The sequence below is a fragment of the Nelumbo lutea genome, chromosome 4, assembly GCF_056320005.1.
Source record: "Nelumbo lutea isolate HS-2025 chromosome 4, American lotus-T2T, whole genome shotgun sequence".
NCBI lineage: Eukaryota > Viridiplantae > Streptophyta > Magnoliopsida > Proteales > Nelumbonaceae > Nelumbo > Nelumbo lutea.
In genome coordinates, this window is record NC_142687.1 from 44,164,231 (window position 1) to 44,181,394 (window position 17,164).

Genomic DNA, 17,164 nt, shown 5'->3' on the forward strand with positions numbered 1-17,164 from the left:
CATGTGCAAACGCTGATAGTTTCTTTAGAAGCAGAAGATCACTACCCTGTAAAAACCTGACCTGGGCTGGACCCATGATTATTTAGAGTCTGTCAAGTATAAAAAATAAAGTTCACTGCCATATATAAGATGTATCCTTGTGCCCATAAACAAATCATCCAATTCCCTTGTTCGTGGAGTTCAATTTCAAGGAGTTGCATAGAGAGAAAAGATAGCATTATAATGAAATATATTTAAGAGAAAAGCTTCAAATTTTGGGTTAAATATCTCCCCATAATTAACCCATTTAGGGGGTTGGTTGAAGTGGTAAACCCACATTGTCTGGACCTTATCGAGTTAGGGTCAGATAAACGTTAATTGGGTTTTGGGTCGGTTTGGGTTGAAATGTGCCATACCAAACCGACCCGTTGACATAGCAGTATTGAAACATTTTGTAGAGATCAATTGAATATGGCATGCTATATGAAGATTGGGTCGGGTTCGGGCTGATCCAAATCCACCCCATTGATCCAAACAAAAACATGATTGGTTTTGTTTTTATTTTCAAAAACAAAATCAACTGTATCGTCGAACAACCCCTTAATTGTTAATGTAATTCTGCTGCCCTCGGGTGGACATAGATGGGATCTTACGATTAGGGGTGAGCAAAAAAATCCGAACCAACCAAAAAAACGAACCAAAACTGGACCAAAAAATTGGTTAACTGAATCGATCGGTTCGGTTTCAGTTCGGTGTTTTAAAGAAATCAAAGGTACTGGTTCGGTTTTAGTTAATCAATATAGAAAACTAGCAGTTAATCGAATCAACCGATATACATATATTTCTATATATTTTATATATATTTATATATATATATATATACATATATATATATATATATATTATATATTATATTTTTGTATATTATAAATTAATAAATATGCAATATATATATAATATATTTATATATATTTTTGTAATATATATTGTAAAAATTAAAAAACCAAAAAACCAATGAACCGGACCGATCAACCAATTAACTGATTGGCTTTGGTTCGATTTTGGTTACCGATTTTCCAAAAACCAGTGGTACTGATTTGGTTCTCATGGTTCAGTTAACCAAATGGTGAGCATCCATACATGTAATTAGCTATTAGCTTGTGCCACTCATCACATTATATTTTCATTTCAAAAAAAAAGTCATATTATATTACATTATATTCTGTATTTTTTAACCATTCAGATTGAGTTTATTACCAGAATCTAATTAGGTCTACAACCAATATTACCCAATCCGAAGAATTTTAACTACATCAGGCTCTGGTAGGATTCAGGCCCATTGAAAATTTAACAAACTCTCAACCCAACCCAATCTAAGTTTGCACCCCTAGATCCAATAGCATCAAACCTCTCGTCTGAGGAAGGTACCAAACCACTGCCAAAATAACTGTTAGATGCTTTTCAGATTCGAAGTTGTTATGGAACACAAATATTGTGCAAGGCATGAATCAAGCTTATATAAATTCAAACGGCTGCTTATTCATATAATATCAACATTAAGGGTTCAACATATGCGAGAAGTTATTGAGACCTGATTGAAATGGAGCAGAATGGTCATATGCACAAGAGTAAGAGGTTAGTTTAGCTTATCACATCAAAGGACAAGCTTCATTCGTTTATGAATTTTTGGTTTCTTGGGGAGTGGAGGGTTTGGGCAGGTTTTCCAACCCTCTAACAGCTGAAGTGGCTGAACTGAATGATTATTGTGTTGTAGCAAATAACTTATTCACGAGGTTACAAATTCGTTAATGGCTGAAGAAAATTGGGTTGACCATATTTCATCGAATATTTTATTATTTAATTATTACATCCACTAGAAATCAAAGCAATAAGTCATTCAGTTTAGTCATTTTAGCTGTTATCAAATGGCCCTTCACTTTTGATTAGAAGATTTTAAAATGGAGGGTTCTGAAATTCATTTGTTAGAGAATAAAAATCTATTCAGGGGTCTCACCTAACAGTTTAAGCTTTTAGGTTGAATTTTTTTATTTAGCACCCAAACTTGTTTAACCAAATGATCTGGTGTTTTATCCTCATTGCCCCATCCTAATTAATTAAATTTCAGGGGGGACATATTATAGAATAAAACTGTATTGAGGAACCTCCCTTAACAGTTAACGGTTTTATTTTATGTTAATCGCTTAATGACACCAGTATCATGTCCAAGGTTTTTAAAATCGAACCAGACAATAAACCGGTCAGGGGTCCAGTGGTCTGACCGTTTGAATCAAATGGATGACCCATTCTGACAAAAAAAATTAAAAGAAAAAATAAAAAAATGAAAACCAACTAAACCGTTGAACGGTTCAAACACCCGGGCCAGCGGTTTGCTGATCAAATCAATAGTTTTGGGGAAATAACAGTTCTGGGATAAAACAGAACCAGTCACCTGACATGTTCCCACTTTTCGGTCTGACCATCCGGTCCAGTCTGATCCGGTTTTTAAAACCATAAATTATGTCCAATGTATTCATTCCCCCCGGCAGAAACTAAATACATCGCCAAATAATAAATTTGATTTTGCTAGTTTGAAAAAAGAGGGAAGGTAGATATTAAGGCCTCGTCATCCATATCATCGGTACTCACTTTGTCTTTGTTTACAGGTATTCGGTACTCACTTTGGCTCATGTTAAGTGTTTTTTCATACTGATCGACCACACTATGATGTGGGATCATTTTATTGCTCTGGAGGAGGAAACACTCACTAGACGTATGAGCTTAAGTAAACTCCGTTATCTACCGTAAAAAGAGGATTCCTTCCTTTCGGTAAGGTTCCAAAGATAAGGGAATGCTCCTTTTGACGGTGAATCCACGTCACCGGAAGTTTTTCCCATTATCACGAGAAGTTTAAGATCGTCTGAAACATATTTAACATGGCTTCCTTGTTGGTACTCTGAAAAATTATTGGAAGAAAAGGGACTTAGATCATGATTGGGAGAAATCCATTTCTCCCTCCTCAACTCCTCATCACCTTTGTATTCCTTTCTCCTTCATGTTCTCATTTACACGCTTACAGCCTCAATGATAATCAAGGTTTAAAATATCGGGTTATATTGATACTTTTTTTTTGAGTTTTTTTATCAAAACTTTTCAGGGGGCTGGTTTAAGACTCCTCTACCCCCTCCGGTCAGAACCCCAATACACCACACTCTCCGTAGAGACGTATTGGGAAGCTCCCGAAATGATATATATTGGCCAATACGTATCGATACTTTAAACCTTGATGATAATGCCTCCGTATCTCTGCTCTTTGCATTTTTTGAACCTCAAATTATTTGGTATTGAGTGTCGGTTTGGCAGCTGGGCCCTAACGAACAGTTTATAAACTACGTCGGGTGAAAATTCCAGAAAGCCCAATCCAATATCAATCAGTCATTTGAAGGGCTGTCTGCTTCAACCTCCTTGAATAGCTTATCTAAAGTATTTCTCGAACATAACTGAAGCAGCTTAACTGAATCTTTGGCTTAGCCTTCTTAAACAGGCCCTGAATTATGAAATTTACCCTAATGTAAATATGCTACTAAATAAAATAAAATGACAAAATAAGATTCATGTAGCCGACCTCATATACTTAGGAAAAGGCTTACATGGTGATGATATATACTAATGTGGTCATTTATACGTGCTTATCTAAAGACCTATTAAGTTCATGTGATGTAGAGGAGTGGCATCACCAATCAAATCCCTCCACCGGTCTCTCAGGATTAGTTGTACCAAAATGTGCTTATCATCATTTTGGTAAGGTCTTTTAGGCTCATCATCATCATCATAATCACCACCCCCAAAGCCTTAACCCAACCATATGGGGTCAGCTACACGAGTCTTGTTCTAACATTCCATTTCATTCTTTTACCCTAAATCTCGTCGCTCGGTTTAACAAACTGCAACTAATGCTGTTTTCTCAAGACTTCAATTTTAATTTCGAAAATATATATATATATATATATATATATATATATATAAAAGACAGTACTAATATAATTGGCATTTAAATCCTATAGGTTGAAGGGTAAGGTTGCTATTGTAACCGGTGGCTCAAGGGGAATCGGCGCCGCGACGGCCAAACTATTTGCCCAATCCGGTGCCCATGTAATAATTGCTGATATCTTAGATGAACTGGGCATGGGGGTTGCTGACTCAATAGGAGGCCAATACATACACTGTGATGTCACGTCGGAATCCAACGTCGAATCGGCCGTCCAGCTTGCCGTGGCCTGGAAAGGCCGACTAGACATCATGGTCAACAATGCCGGCATCACAGGCGCGGATGGGAGCATTGTGAAGCTTGACATGGACAAACTGAAGGAAGTAGTGGCAGTGAACATCAACGGCATGGTACACGGCATCAAGCACGCAGCACGGGCCATGATCAAGGCCAGACGGGGATGCATTATCTGCATTTCTAGCTCGGCAGCTCTCATGGGCGGACTGGCTTCCCATGGCTACAGCTTGTCAAAGGAAGCAATTCTTGGGTTAGCCAGAAGCACTGCCTGTGAACTGGGGGCATATGGGATACGTGTGAACTGCATCTCGCCGCATGGGGTGCCGTCGGAGATGCTAGTAGATGGATTCCGGAGGGTGCTTGGGAAGGTGGATATTGGGGCGGAGGAAGTAGGGAAGGTGATCGGTGAGAGGGGGAGTCTACTACTTGGGAGGAGTGGGAGCACTGAAGACATTGCACAGGCCGCACTGTTTCTGGCAAGTGATGATGCTGGATATATAACTGGTCATAATCTTGTTGTGGATGGAGGTTTCACATCTGGTTATAGCTTCATGAGCTTCTTATACAACTAAATTACACTGTTTTGCCTTGTGATAGAACCCAAGTTCTATGCTCTTTTCTGTTTCTTAATTTTCTCTCCTTTTATTTGGGTAGGTAGGTTGACATGACTGGACATGGGCCATCTGATTCTGATATATAGCAAATGTAATATCAAGAAAAAGGTTGAATGTGTTAAACTTAAAGCACATCTTTCTACCTATAATCTTTCTTTGCTTAAAAATGCCAAGACAGATGTAGGAGCTTTTATTCATATTTCTGTCACAGAGTGGACCAAGCTGTCTTTCAGAGACAATTCATATAACACGCCAAGTTAGAAGCCTGTTCCAGGGTTTGCTCAAGAAGAAAACTATCTTTCAAGCCACTTCTATAACACGGGCTATGGATACTTCAGAAAAGAATAAATTGTCATACCAGCTTGGATCAAGTCCAGCAATTAATAAATGCCTGGGCCTTGATATTATTTCAGTAATTCACCAATAGAGTTAGTCATTTATAATGAATTTGAGTAAATCTAAGCTTAAATTAAGCGGACCTCATTTCCTGAATCTTCAAAGCAAGCAAAGGGTGATTTTGAGGTGGCTAATTCTCTCTTCATTCCCCTTCCTTTGCCCTCTTCATCCTTTTTTCTTCTTCTTCAACTTATGGGTAATCTACGACCCTTGTAGAATCATCCAAACTGTCCCATGAATTTCTACATTAATTTTAAGTAAGTTTCTCATAAAAGGAGACTTCCATGAGTCGTCTTGATGAAGATTGGTGATGGTTCAAGAACACAAACAAACAAAAAAAAAAGGAATAAAAGAAAGCATCATATATAAGGGAAAAAATGTAATTTGAGCTATTGCTTATATTAACTTCATTTCATTCATTCTTATTAACTCCTATATTTGAGGTATTAACCTCGATCTCCTCTCATTAAATATTATATTTACTGTTTATTAATTTTACTTCAATCAACTCCCTCTCATTAAGGTGTTAACTCCCATTCTCCTTTAGATTCATTAATTGAAGTGTTTTTGTTTGTCATCAATAAACTTTACTAATTAAATCTATACCCATTAATTTTAACAATACAAACCTATGTGTTCAAACCCAATATGAAAATTAAATTGTCCTTCTGTCTAAGTGGTAGGTATGTAACTAAACTATCTAGGTCAAATGGATCAACCAATGGTCTCATACTTGAATAATAAAGGTCTAAAAATAATAAAGACCATTTTGTTGTATAGCAGTCTTTCAAAAGCTCAAAAAATATTCTAAAAGGACTTGCCCAATAGACCCTAAATCTTTATACATAATTACCCCAAGGGAATTAAATCTATTATGATGAGGATGGAGTTTTTAGTTCTTTACAAAAATCTTAAGACTTTTTAAAATCCATTTAGTGATCATTTGTAGTGTTTCTTTTATATTTATTGAGTACACTAATAAAAGAAGAAAAAATGACTTAATTAGGTTTGGATCAAATTAGCCTTAATTGGGTTTCAGGTCATGTTTGGATTCAACCAAACCCATGCCTACCCAACCCTTCAATAGTGATGATCATGAGTCGGGTTAGGTTTTTACAAGCTGTTAATAGCCTTGAGGCCTACCTAGGCCTAATAAAACATGTTCGAGTTTGGTTCCGGGCCAAGATTCTAGGCTGGCCCATATGAATATACAGGATTTATATTTTAAAACAAATAAAGTTTTAGCTTAACTATATGTGTGTGTGTGTGTGTAGATATATATTTGGTAAAATATTATGCCATGTATGAAAGATACCATACAATTACCACAAACAATTAAGATACTATACAAATAAATAAGACATTATACATATATTATAGTATATATTATAAATATACATACATCTTCTAGGATGGGTTGGGTTTGTTGGATGTAGGGCTTACTTGGCCTGAGCCCAACATGCATTATGTGCAGGCTTGATACGAATCCAATCTAGACCAAGCTTGAGAGAAATTTGACTTCCTTGGCCCAAGAATTTGCAAGCCAAGAAGGTCGGGCTGATTATAAATGATCATCCCTACCTATCAACATCATAATCCCGCGTTTGTAAATTTAAGCACATCCCTAAAATTAAAGTGAATAATGCCGGTCCATAAAAACAAATAAGAATTGAAATGGGTCATTGTAATGTATCTTATATAGAAAATGGATTATTATTTTTTTTTTGAAAGCTAAATTGGCATTAATCAAATGCTTAGCATAGCTAAGGGTAAATTTTTGTTTGGTAATTGCAATCACCTCCCCTAAACTTTCAAGCATAGTTGCAAGTATACCCCTATTAGAATCCTCTAACTAAATCTGATCATACGTGAAATACTTGTTTTACCCTTATTTATATTTCAAAAAATATTAAATAAAAGGGCAATTTTTGTCCAACCAAAATTCCAAAAATATTATGTGAACATTCATACATTTTATAGTAACTGATTTATTGCTATCCCAAATCCCTTCAATCTCTTTTTGGAAATTGATTTATTTTCCTAATTTTCCCTTCATATCATTGGTATTTTGAACATTTTTGTGTTTGTTATTAGATGATTCTAACAGGGGATCTACTTACAATTGTTAGAAAGTTCATGGGAAGTGATTGCATTTACCAAATTTCAAGGGAGGTTTCAGCAATGTTTAGAAACTTTAGGTGAGGTTTCAGCAGTCTACCTTAAATAAAAATCTCATTATTCATTCAATGTGACAACCAATTAAGGGAGAACACTTGGGTTTTGATGAGAATTTTGTTAAGATAAATAAGAAGAAATTTTATAAAATAAAAAGAGGATTTGCAAAGGGTTCCAACCAAAGTTAGACATACCCTAATAGCCGAAAGTGAAACTTCGGGCCCATCTGAACCACAACAGACCACCCAACCTGCATCACTTACGTACCCTAACCCAGCAAGCACAAAAGTAAAAGAAAAAGACTTTTCAAAATAAACATACCACATTTCCAACTTAAAGCAACCTTTATATCACTTCTAAACTCCCCTTCCTCTCCTTCCCCTTCCCCTAGTGTTGCGGTTTAGAACAGTTGTACATGAAATAGGAAGACACATGTAAAATATCATTTATTAATAATGATAGAAGAGTGAAATATTAAATATACTTTGGTCTTTAACATTTCATTTACCATTCATGTTGAGAAATTGTAGTCATTAATTTCAGTCTATAATAGTTTTTGTTAAGCACGTTATAAAATACCTGCTTTCTCTTTATCTGTACTTCAAATAATGCCTATTATGAAAGTGACCAAGCAATTCAGTTACCAACTTAGGCTCCATTTGAAAGGAGTACAAATACAAATATGTAGAGTGTAAAACCATATATTTTGTATGAATTTGTACTGTACATATTTGTATTTGTACTTCTTCCAAACTGAGCCTTAATAGTCAATACACGTAGAGTAATTATGGTCTTTAATTTCAAACTTTAAATATGTTTAATTAAACAAGTGAAGAGTAACTACAGTCTTTAAATATGTTTTATTAAACACAGGAAATACTTGTTTTACCCTTATTTATACTTCAAAAAATATTAAATAAAAAAGCAATTTTTGTCCAACCAAAATTCCAGAAATAATGTCAACATTCATACATTTTACAGTAGTATAGATAGATATAGATTATATTAGTTTTTAACACCACAAAAAGTGCTTGGATAGAAATTGATGGTACTCCATCTTATCATTTTATTTCACAAAATTTCATTAATACAATAGGAATTATATATAATACAGATTACAAATCTATAATTTTAAATTTTAAGTCTCAATCACCGATTACAATATTAGGTGGTACGTGGTAGTGTAAAGGTTTTGTTATATGTTCCATTATTTGTTGCTTACAATTTGATGAACTTTTTCAAGCTCTGCGTCCCTCCCAACACATAATTAAGTTTTAGGAGAATCAGTGCGAATAGGTTGAACGTAAAATCTCAGCATAAATCATTAGATTCACTGATTTAAAACCAACAAGTACCCAGACTGATTTAAAACGAATAAGAAAGAAACTGCCTCTCAACTCAAATAGTGGGCCAATCTCCATGTCATTGATTGAACCAATATGGATGGATTCTTTGGGGTGAACGATTCAAAGGAATATATGCCTATAGAACAGTGCTTTCAATCCGTCGTTGACCCAACGATCTGAACCATGTGACCCAGTGGCCCATGACCCAGAGGCAAAAACGGTTCAGCCTTCGGATCGGTTTTAAAACATTGCTATAGAATAGAAATATGACCAGGTAACAGGTTGACTGGTCTGACTAGCCGGTTTGACCATGAACATCCGATTTATATGTTTTTATTGATGGAGAGAGATTCCTGAACAGTGCTTTCAATCCGTCGTTGACCCAACGATCTGAACCATGTGACCCAGTGGCCCATGACCCAGAGGCAAAAATAGTTCAGCCTTCGGGTCGGTTTTAAAACATTGCTATAGAATAGAAATATGACCAGGTAACAGGTTGACTGGTCCGACTAACCGGTTTGACCATGAACATCCGATTTATATGTTTTTATTGATGGAGAGATATTCCTTATGCATGACTGCAGGGGATTATGAGAACGGCCTTCGCAATCCTTGGCGATTCTGTGGCTTGTGCACTGTACATTCGCTGATGTTTCCAATCACCATTTTAGGCTCATTAGAGGCCCATCTTGAGTAGAAATTGTATAGGTTTCTCTTCCTTTTCCTTCATTTTCCTTCAAACCAAACATAACCTTTATACATGTATTCAACTATGATGTAGGAAAGCTATGATACCGGAAAAATTTATAATATAATCAATCAATGAATTCGCATCATAGAAAGTGGATTCCCATCCAAACTTATCCCGCCCCCCTGAAGCCTAATCAGGCAAAATTCATTGATAAAAACAATCAAGCACAAAAGACAGACTAACCCAAAATGTTGAGAGCTGCACTATTAGCAGATGCACAAGCAAAAAACACTGACCAGACCAGTTGGGGATTCTTGACATATAAACTCTGCAATGGGCAAGTGCAAGTGCTTTAATGCATGCATCATTCATATGTGTATACATTGGACGTAGCATATAAATATAGCGCTTTGTCAGACTAATACACACAAGAAGTGCAGATTTGCAGCGACTAATTACAGAACCAATTGTAGTTAATTGGGTGTGAGAGGAAAATGGGTAAGAAACTAAGAACATGTCTCACTGTAACAACTTAGGCTTAGTTTGGAAAGAGTATAAATACAAATATGTAGAGTGCAAAACCTTATATTTTGTGTTTGCACTGTGCATATTTATATTTGTACTCTATCCAAACTGAGCCTAAGCTTTCATTGTTGACTTCCAACTTTCTGTATTTTCATTCTCATAAAGAAAACAAGTATGTCTCCATGGTAAGTGAAACCATAGAAGGAATATCAAAGCTTTGTAGACGGATTTGATCGAGAAGGCGAGATTTGTCTCCTCATGAAGACATGACACATTTTAGTGCCAACTGAATGAATAATTTTAACTGCTAGTTCCAAACATGAGGTTATTGGCATTCACCAATCTCATCCAAAATCCAAATTCCTTGTGCCAAGGAAAAATGCAGAGAAATTTTATTAATTCTACCAATAACCATCCCCATCCCGAGGCAGATTATTAACCTGATAATATCCAAGACAATTTAGGACGGTCAGCCTTTTAAATTATGTGCTCCAAATCCAAGAAGAGATCCATCACTTTTGAGGTACCAAAAATACAAGGTTATAGATAGATATATCCGATTGAGGGGAATCAGATTTCAAAGGCATGGAGTGGCACAGGTAGAATGATCTCCATGCAATTGGGTATTAACATGACTACAACGGCAGTGGAAGTAAGGATGGCAATTTTACCCACAAAACCGTGTCCCCAAACGGGGCTGATTTTATCCGGTCACAAATGCACATGGGTCGGGTTTGGGGAATTTTCTTTTGCCTCGGACTGGGGACAGGGCGGGGACATAGGGTCTGCTTATAAATCCCCGAACCCGCCCTGACCCCGGTTGTAAATTACAAGGTTAGGAGTTAGAACTTGCCGCCTATTTCTCTTAACACTTCAATAGTGATTATTCACTCTTCGTCCTCCTTCAACCTTCCCATATAGAGATTATAGTCATCGAGTCTACCTGCCAACTGGAGATAAGAGGAACCGTCGAGCGCCACACGGCCACAGTGATTTAATCTTCAATCTTCGTCTTCGAGATTTCTCACTTTCTCAATCTGGCAATCTTCCTTTCACAGTGATTATTCACTCTTCATCTTCCTTCAACCTTCGCACATACAGATTACAGAGAGTCACTGAGACTACCTGCCAACTAGAAATAAGAAGAACCATCGGGCGCCGCCGCCACCGTCACCGTAGCACAGAGTAACCACTAACCACCGAGCACCACACAACCGCAGTGATTCACTCTTCAGTCTTCGTCTTTGAGATTTCTCACTTTCTTAGTCCAGCAGTCTTCCTTCGATCTCACTCTTCAGTCACTCTTTAGTCTTCATCTTCGAGATTTCTCACTTTGAATCTGACAGTCTTCCTTGGATCTCACTCTTCAATGGTTGTGGGGCGGGTAAATGTTAGGGATTGCCCATCCCCGAAGGGGCTGAGGATGGGGGCTGAATCTTTACCCTGATACTAGGGACGGGGTAGGGATGAATTAGGGGATTTTTACCACAAGGCGGGGATGGGGAGGGGTGCCCCATCCCGTTGCCATCCCTAAGTGGAAGTGGTCATGACTATTGGCTATGACTTCCTAGTCATTGGCATAGGAAAATAAATTGCAAGCTGTCCCTAATAAGGACTCCCTATACTTTGGACCACCAATATATAATCTAATTACACCAGCAAGCTTAAATTGTTAGGTCTATGGGTGTTGTATCTTGGAAAAATTAGAAATTATAAAAAACATAATTTTTATATATTTTAAATGATTTTCATTTCAAGAGAGAACTACAAGATGGATCCATTAAAATCATTGATCAAACAATCATTTGTCACAATATTTTAAGAAAAGCATGAAAACTTAAAATATAATTTATTTTATAAATCATATATTCTTAATGATTTTCATGTCATAAAAAATGGTTTTCATGGAAAGGAAAAACTATAATATGGGATTATCAATGGAGGTCGGCTTCAGTTAGTGCAAGGCCTGTTCGAACACGAACAGTCTATACAGCCTTGCATCGGGAACATCTCCATACTTCTATGCTTTATTTCATGGAGAGATATTCCCAATGCAAGGCTATGATGGTTGTTCGAACTGGCTTTGCACTGACTGAAGCCCATCACTTATCAATGACCTAACAACAATTTAATGTGTCCTACAATGAATTTTTACTAGATTGGAAGTTCAAACATTACTTAATGTGTAATCGGTAAGATATTGAATTGTATGATATGTTAGAGTTGGATCGAAAAGAGAGAGAGAGAGAGAGAGAGAGAAAACACAACAAATTGGTAGGTGTGTCATTTGGTGACGGTCGACACCATAAAAGGTATTTATATTAAAGAAAGTAAAATGACAAGTCTACCCTTGGTGTACAAAAGAAAGAGTACATAAAATAGATGTACAATTAAAGAAGTAAAAGTACAAAAATAGCCCTGCGACTAGATCTTCTCACTATCTCTACACTCCCCCTCAAACCGATGCCTAGGAATAAGCATCAGTTTGTCCATGAGAAATAGATGTCGAGCCCGAGCCATTGCTTTAGCCAACAGGTTTGCTAGTTGGAGCCCGAAGGAGACATGAGGAAGAGATATAATACCCTCAAGAAGAAGATTGTGGATGAAGTGGCAATCAACTTCTATGTGTTTTGGTGCACTCATGAAAGACAAGGTTGGAGGTAATTTTGATTGCACTGACATTGTCTACATAGAGAGAAACAAACAATGATAGTTCATTAAGTATGTCAAATAGAAGAGCCTAAAGCCATATGATTTCACTATACACAAAAGGCATAGTTCTGTATTCAACTTCAATGGAAGATTTTGATACAATAGGTTGTTTCTTACACTTCCATGAGATAAGAGAGTTGCCTAAGAATACACATCAACCGATAGTGGATCGTTGGGTGTCAGGGAGTCTAGCCCAATTAGCATCCGCATAAGCCATAAGGTTAAAGGGGGATGAAGAGGAGAAAAATATCCCAAATGATAAGGTGCCTCGCACATATCTAATGATCCGACGAACTACAAATAGATGATGTTGTCTTGGAGAAGACACGAATTGGCTCACCAGTTGAACTGCATATGATATATCTAGTCGTGTCATGGTGAGATAGATTAAACTACCTACTAGTTGACTATAAAGGGTAGGATCTTCAAGGAAAGAAATATAATTTTTGCTGAGTTTCAAATTCAATTCTAGTGGGGTGTCCACAATCTTGGAATCATTGGAATTGGCCAATTTAACCAAATCAGCCGCATACTTTTGTTGGTTAATAAAATAACCCCAAGAGAAGCCCCAAGAAATATGTCAGAGGCCCCAAGCCCTTCATCTTAAAGGATTCACTGAGTAATTGTTGTAGCTCAACAATTCCTTCTACATCATACCTTGTAATGAGTATATAATCGACATAATGAAGTAAGATCATCACTCCCTGCTTTTGCCTTAAAGTGAATAAAGGATAATCTGAATTACTCTGGATAGACCCTGCATTAGTGATAACAAATCTGAACTTCTCAAACCAAGCTCTAGGAGCTTGCTTTAAAGCATAGAGTGACTTCTTTTTTTATTAGTATATATGTGTTTTATTAAAATTCAGATTCAGATTGTAAACATTTTATACAATTTGATGATGGGACTATTGATCCCTTTTCCTCACTCTATTTATCCCTCATTACAATGTAGCCCAAAATAATTGTTGTCTCAATGCCTCTTGTTTTGAATCCCCTTCCACTTCAACATGTCTGCATCCTAGTTGTTTGGCTAGCTTTATAACCTGTAATAATGCCTGTAGCTCAGCCTTCAGCGAGTTTCTATTGCCAATTGGCCCTAAGAACATACCCAATATCCTCCTGTCAAGGTTTCTTAATACTCCTATTCTTGAGATGCCTGGACTTCCATATGAGCACCCGTCAAAATTCAGCTTTACTTTATTGCCTTCAAGTGGTTTCCACTCCAACCTTATTTTATCTCTTACTCTCAAAGATTGTGCTATTTTAGACCATGTTCTTAGAATATCTTCAACTGAGAAGACTTGAAAGCAGTCCAAGATTTTTACCCAATGGGCTACTTTCACTTTGATATTATCAATCGCTTCCTCTACTGCTCTACTTTTCTCCATGAAGATTCTATTGTTTCTCTCTTCCCATGTTACCCAACAGATTGTTGCCTTTGTTGCTTTCCACATTACCATCCCTCTTTTCTTTCTCTGTCTCAAGAAATCATGGTTGAAGAGTCCTGCCACATCTTGAGGGGGAGCCCACCTGTAGCCAAAGAGAGTACAAAAGAAATCCCAAATTCGATGCACAAAAGAACAAGATATCATTAAATGAGAAAGGGTCTCACCACTTTCCTTACACAGTGAACACACGCGAGGAGAAAGGTACATATATGGCATTCTTTTCTGTAGCATATCACAAGTGTTTACCTTACCAAGGAATACTTCCCAACAGAAAGCTTGGATCTTCGGGGGAATAGGCTTGCACCAGATTTCTTTCACAGGGAAGGTCCCACCTAGAGGGTTGGGGGAAGCAAGTACTTTGAAGAAAGAGGAGCAAGAAAAGAAGCCGTCTGGAGAGCCTACCCAGATTCTTGAATCTTCCAATGAAGGGTCCAGGTGGATTTGCCCTAAGAGGTTCAGCAAGCGGGTTAAGGATTCACACTCATTCTCCCTTAATCCCCTTCTAAAGCCTAAATTCCAAATCACACCAGTTGGACATAGAGATCCTAACATGGATATAGCATTCCCCTTAAGGTTAGATAAAGCAAAGAGATTAAGAAATCTATCTTTTAGTGGGGTTTCCCCTACCCATAGATCTTCCCAAAACAGAATTCTATTACTTGTCCCACATCAAACCGGATGGAATTGAGGAAAATATGGTAGATTTCATGAATTGCTTTCCAAGGAGCAGCCAAAGACCTGTGAGGGGAAACTTTTGCACCCCAGCCATTTCCAACCACCCCATGAATGCTCTCAATCACTCTGTGCCACAATTTGTCACCCTCAAATGGAAACCTCCAAAGCCACTTACCTAGTAGAGTTGTGCTCCTTAAAAGGATGTTTCCAATTCCCAAGCATAGAGTGACTTCTTCAAACGACAAACAAGTTGTGGGTCTATACAATATCCAAGAGGGGACTTCATATAGATTCTCCTTCAACTCCCCATGAAAGAATGCATTCTTTACCTCCATCTGATAGATTGTCCACTGTTTGGCTATAGATATAGCCATTAGAAGTTGTACGGTCGTTATTTTTGCTACAAGAGCAAATGTCTCATCATAGTCTATCCCATATTCCTGTTTATAGCCTTGTGAAACCAACCTAGCCTTGTATCTGTCTAGGCTCCAATCAGATTTCAATTTCATAGAATAGACCCATTGGCTTCATATGAGAGGTCTCATGTGGAGCTTTGACCAAGTCCCAGGTGTCATTCTTAAGAAGGGCTCAGATCTCAAAATCTATGGCATCTTTCCAGTGTGGTTCTGCTACAGCCTACTAGTAAGATCTAGCAACTCTATGGTAGATAAAACAAAAAAAGAGCTATGGTTCAATGAAAAACCATAACAGTCAGGTGGACAAAAATTTCTAGAAGAACGACAAAGTGGGTCCAAGGGGAGGATCAAGTGCACTTAGTGGGGCAGTTGGAGTGACTAGATCAGTAGTTGATGGTGGAGCGAGGGGGCATTGAGACTAAAGAAGACTGTTGAAGTAGGTTTGAAGTTACTACGGAGGTGGCATTGGTATGCTTGAGGTACCCGTAGAGTCAAAATTGTGCAACAAAGAAGTGGAAGGAGCTGGGAATTTTACAATATGTTCAAAAAAAGACACTCTCAAGGAAAACTACATTATGGGAGACTCGAATACGTTAGGCCGAAGATCATAGCAAAGGAATCTTTTATGTTCAGAATTATACCCCATAAAGGCACACAAAGCCGCTTGTGCAGTTAACTTTGTACGTTCATGAGGTGGAAGGTGAACAAAACAAGCACAACCAAAAACCCTAAGCATAGATAAATTTACAGGTTTGTGGAATAAAGATTGGAAAGGAGAAGAATTATTTAAAATAGATAGAGGAAGACGATATATGAGATACACGACACTGTTGGCTGCCTCCACCTAAAACCAAGAGGGGTACATGGGAATCTTGTAGAAGTGTTCTGACTACACTCAAAATATGTCCATTCTTCCTTTCTACTACCCCATTTTGTTGTGGGGTGCCTAGATAAGATTTCTGGGACTGAATTCCATATTGTTTTAAGTTTGGAAATCCCTATCAAAATATTCTACCCCTGAATCCGTTCGCAAGACACATCCGAGCATCAAATTGGGTAGTAACATAAGCATAAAGTGCTTAAATACAGAGTAAACTTCATATTTCTTTCGAAGAAAATAAAGCCAAGTGAAACGGGTGCAGTCATCAATAAAGGCACACAAAGCCGCTTGTGCAACAAGGAAGTGGAAAGAGCTAGGAATTTTACAATTCAAAAAAAGACACAATCTCAAGGAAAACTATATTACGGGAGATTCGAATACATCAAACCGAAAGATCATAGCAAAGGAATCCTTTATGTTCATAATTATAGCCCATAAAGGCACACAAAGCCACTTGTGTAGTTAACTTTGTATGTTCATGAGGTGGAAGGTGAACAAAACAAGCACAACCAAAAACCCTGAGCATAAATAAATCTAGAGGTTTGTGGAATAAAGATTGAAAAGGAGAAGAATTATTTAAAATAGACAGAGGAAGATGATTTATGAAATACACTGCACTATTGACTGCCTCCACCCAAAACCAAGAGGGGTACATGGGAATCTTGTAGAAGTGTTCTGACTACACTCACTACACTCAAAATATGTCCATTCTTCCTTTCTGCTACCCCATTTTGTTGTGGGGTGCCTGGATAAGATTTCTATGACTGAATTCCATGTTTTAAGTTTGGAAATCCCCATCAAAATACTCTACCCCTGAATCCGTTCGCAGCACACATTCGAGCATCAAATTGGGTAGTAACATAAGCATAAAATGCTTAATACAGAGTAAACTTCAGATTCTTTCGAAGAAAATAAAGCCAAGTGAAACAGGTGCAGTCATTAATAAAGGTTACAAAATACTTATAACTAGGGGTGAGCAAAAAAAACCGAAAAACTGAACTGACCAAGAAAACTGACCGAAA

The 17,164-nt window shown here is 37.4% G+C and overlaps 1 protein-coding gene across 1 annotated transcript; it reads left to right on the top strand.

The window, feature by feature from the left end:
• The first annotated feature begins 1,937 nt into the window (after positions 1 to 1,937).
• ATA1 (TAPETUM 1) lies at positions 1,938 to 4,833 on the top strand. The gene is given in 2 exon segments (XM_088982956.1): positions 1,938 to 1,999; positions 4,041 to 4,833. Coding segments are annotated over 2 exon segments (855 nt in total).
• The last annotated feature ends 12,331 nt before the right edge of the window (positions 4,834 to 17,164 follow it).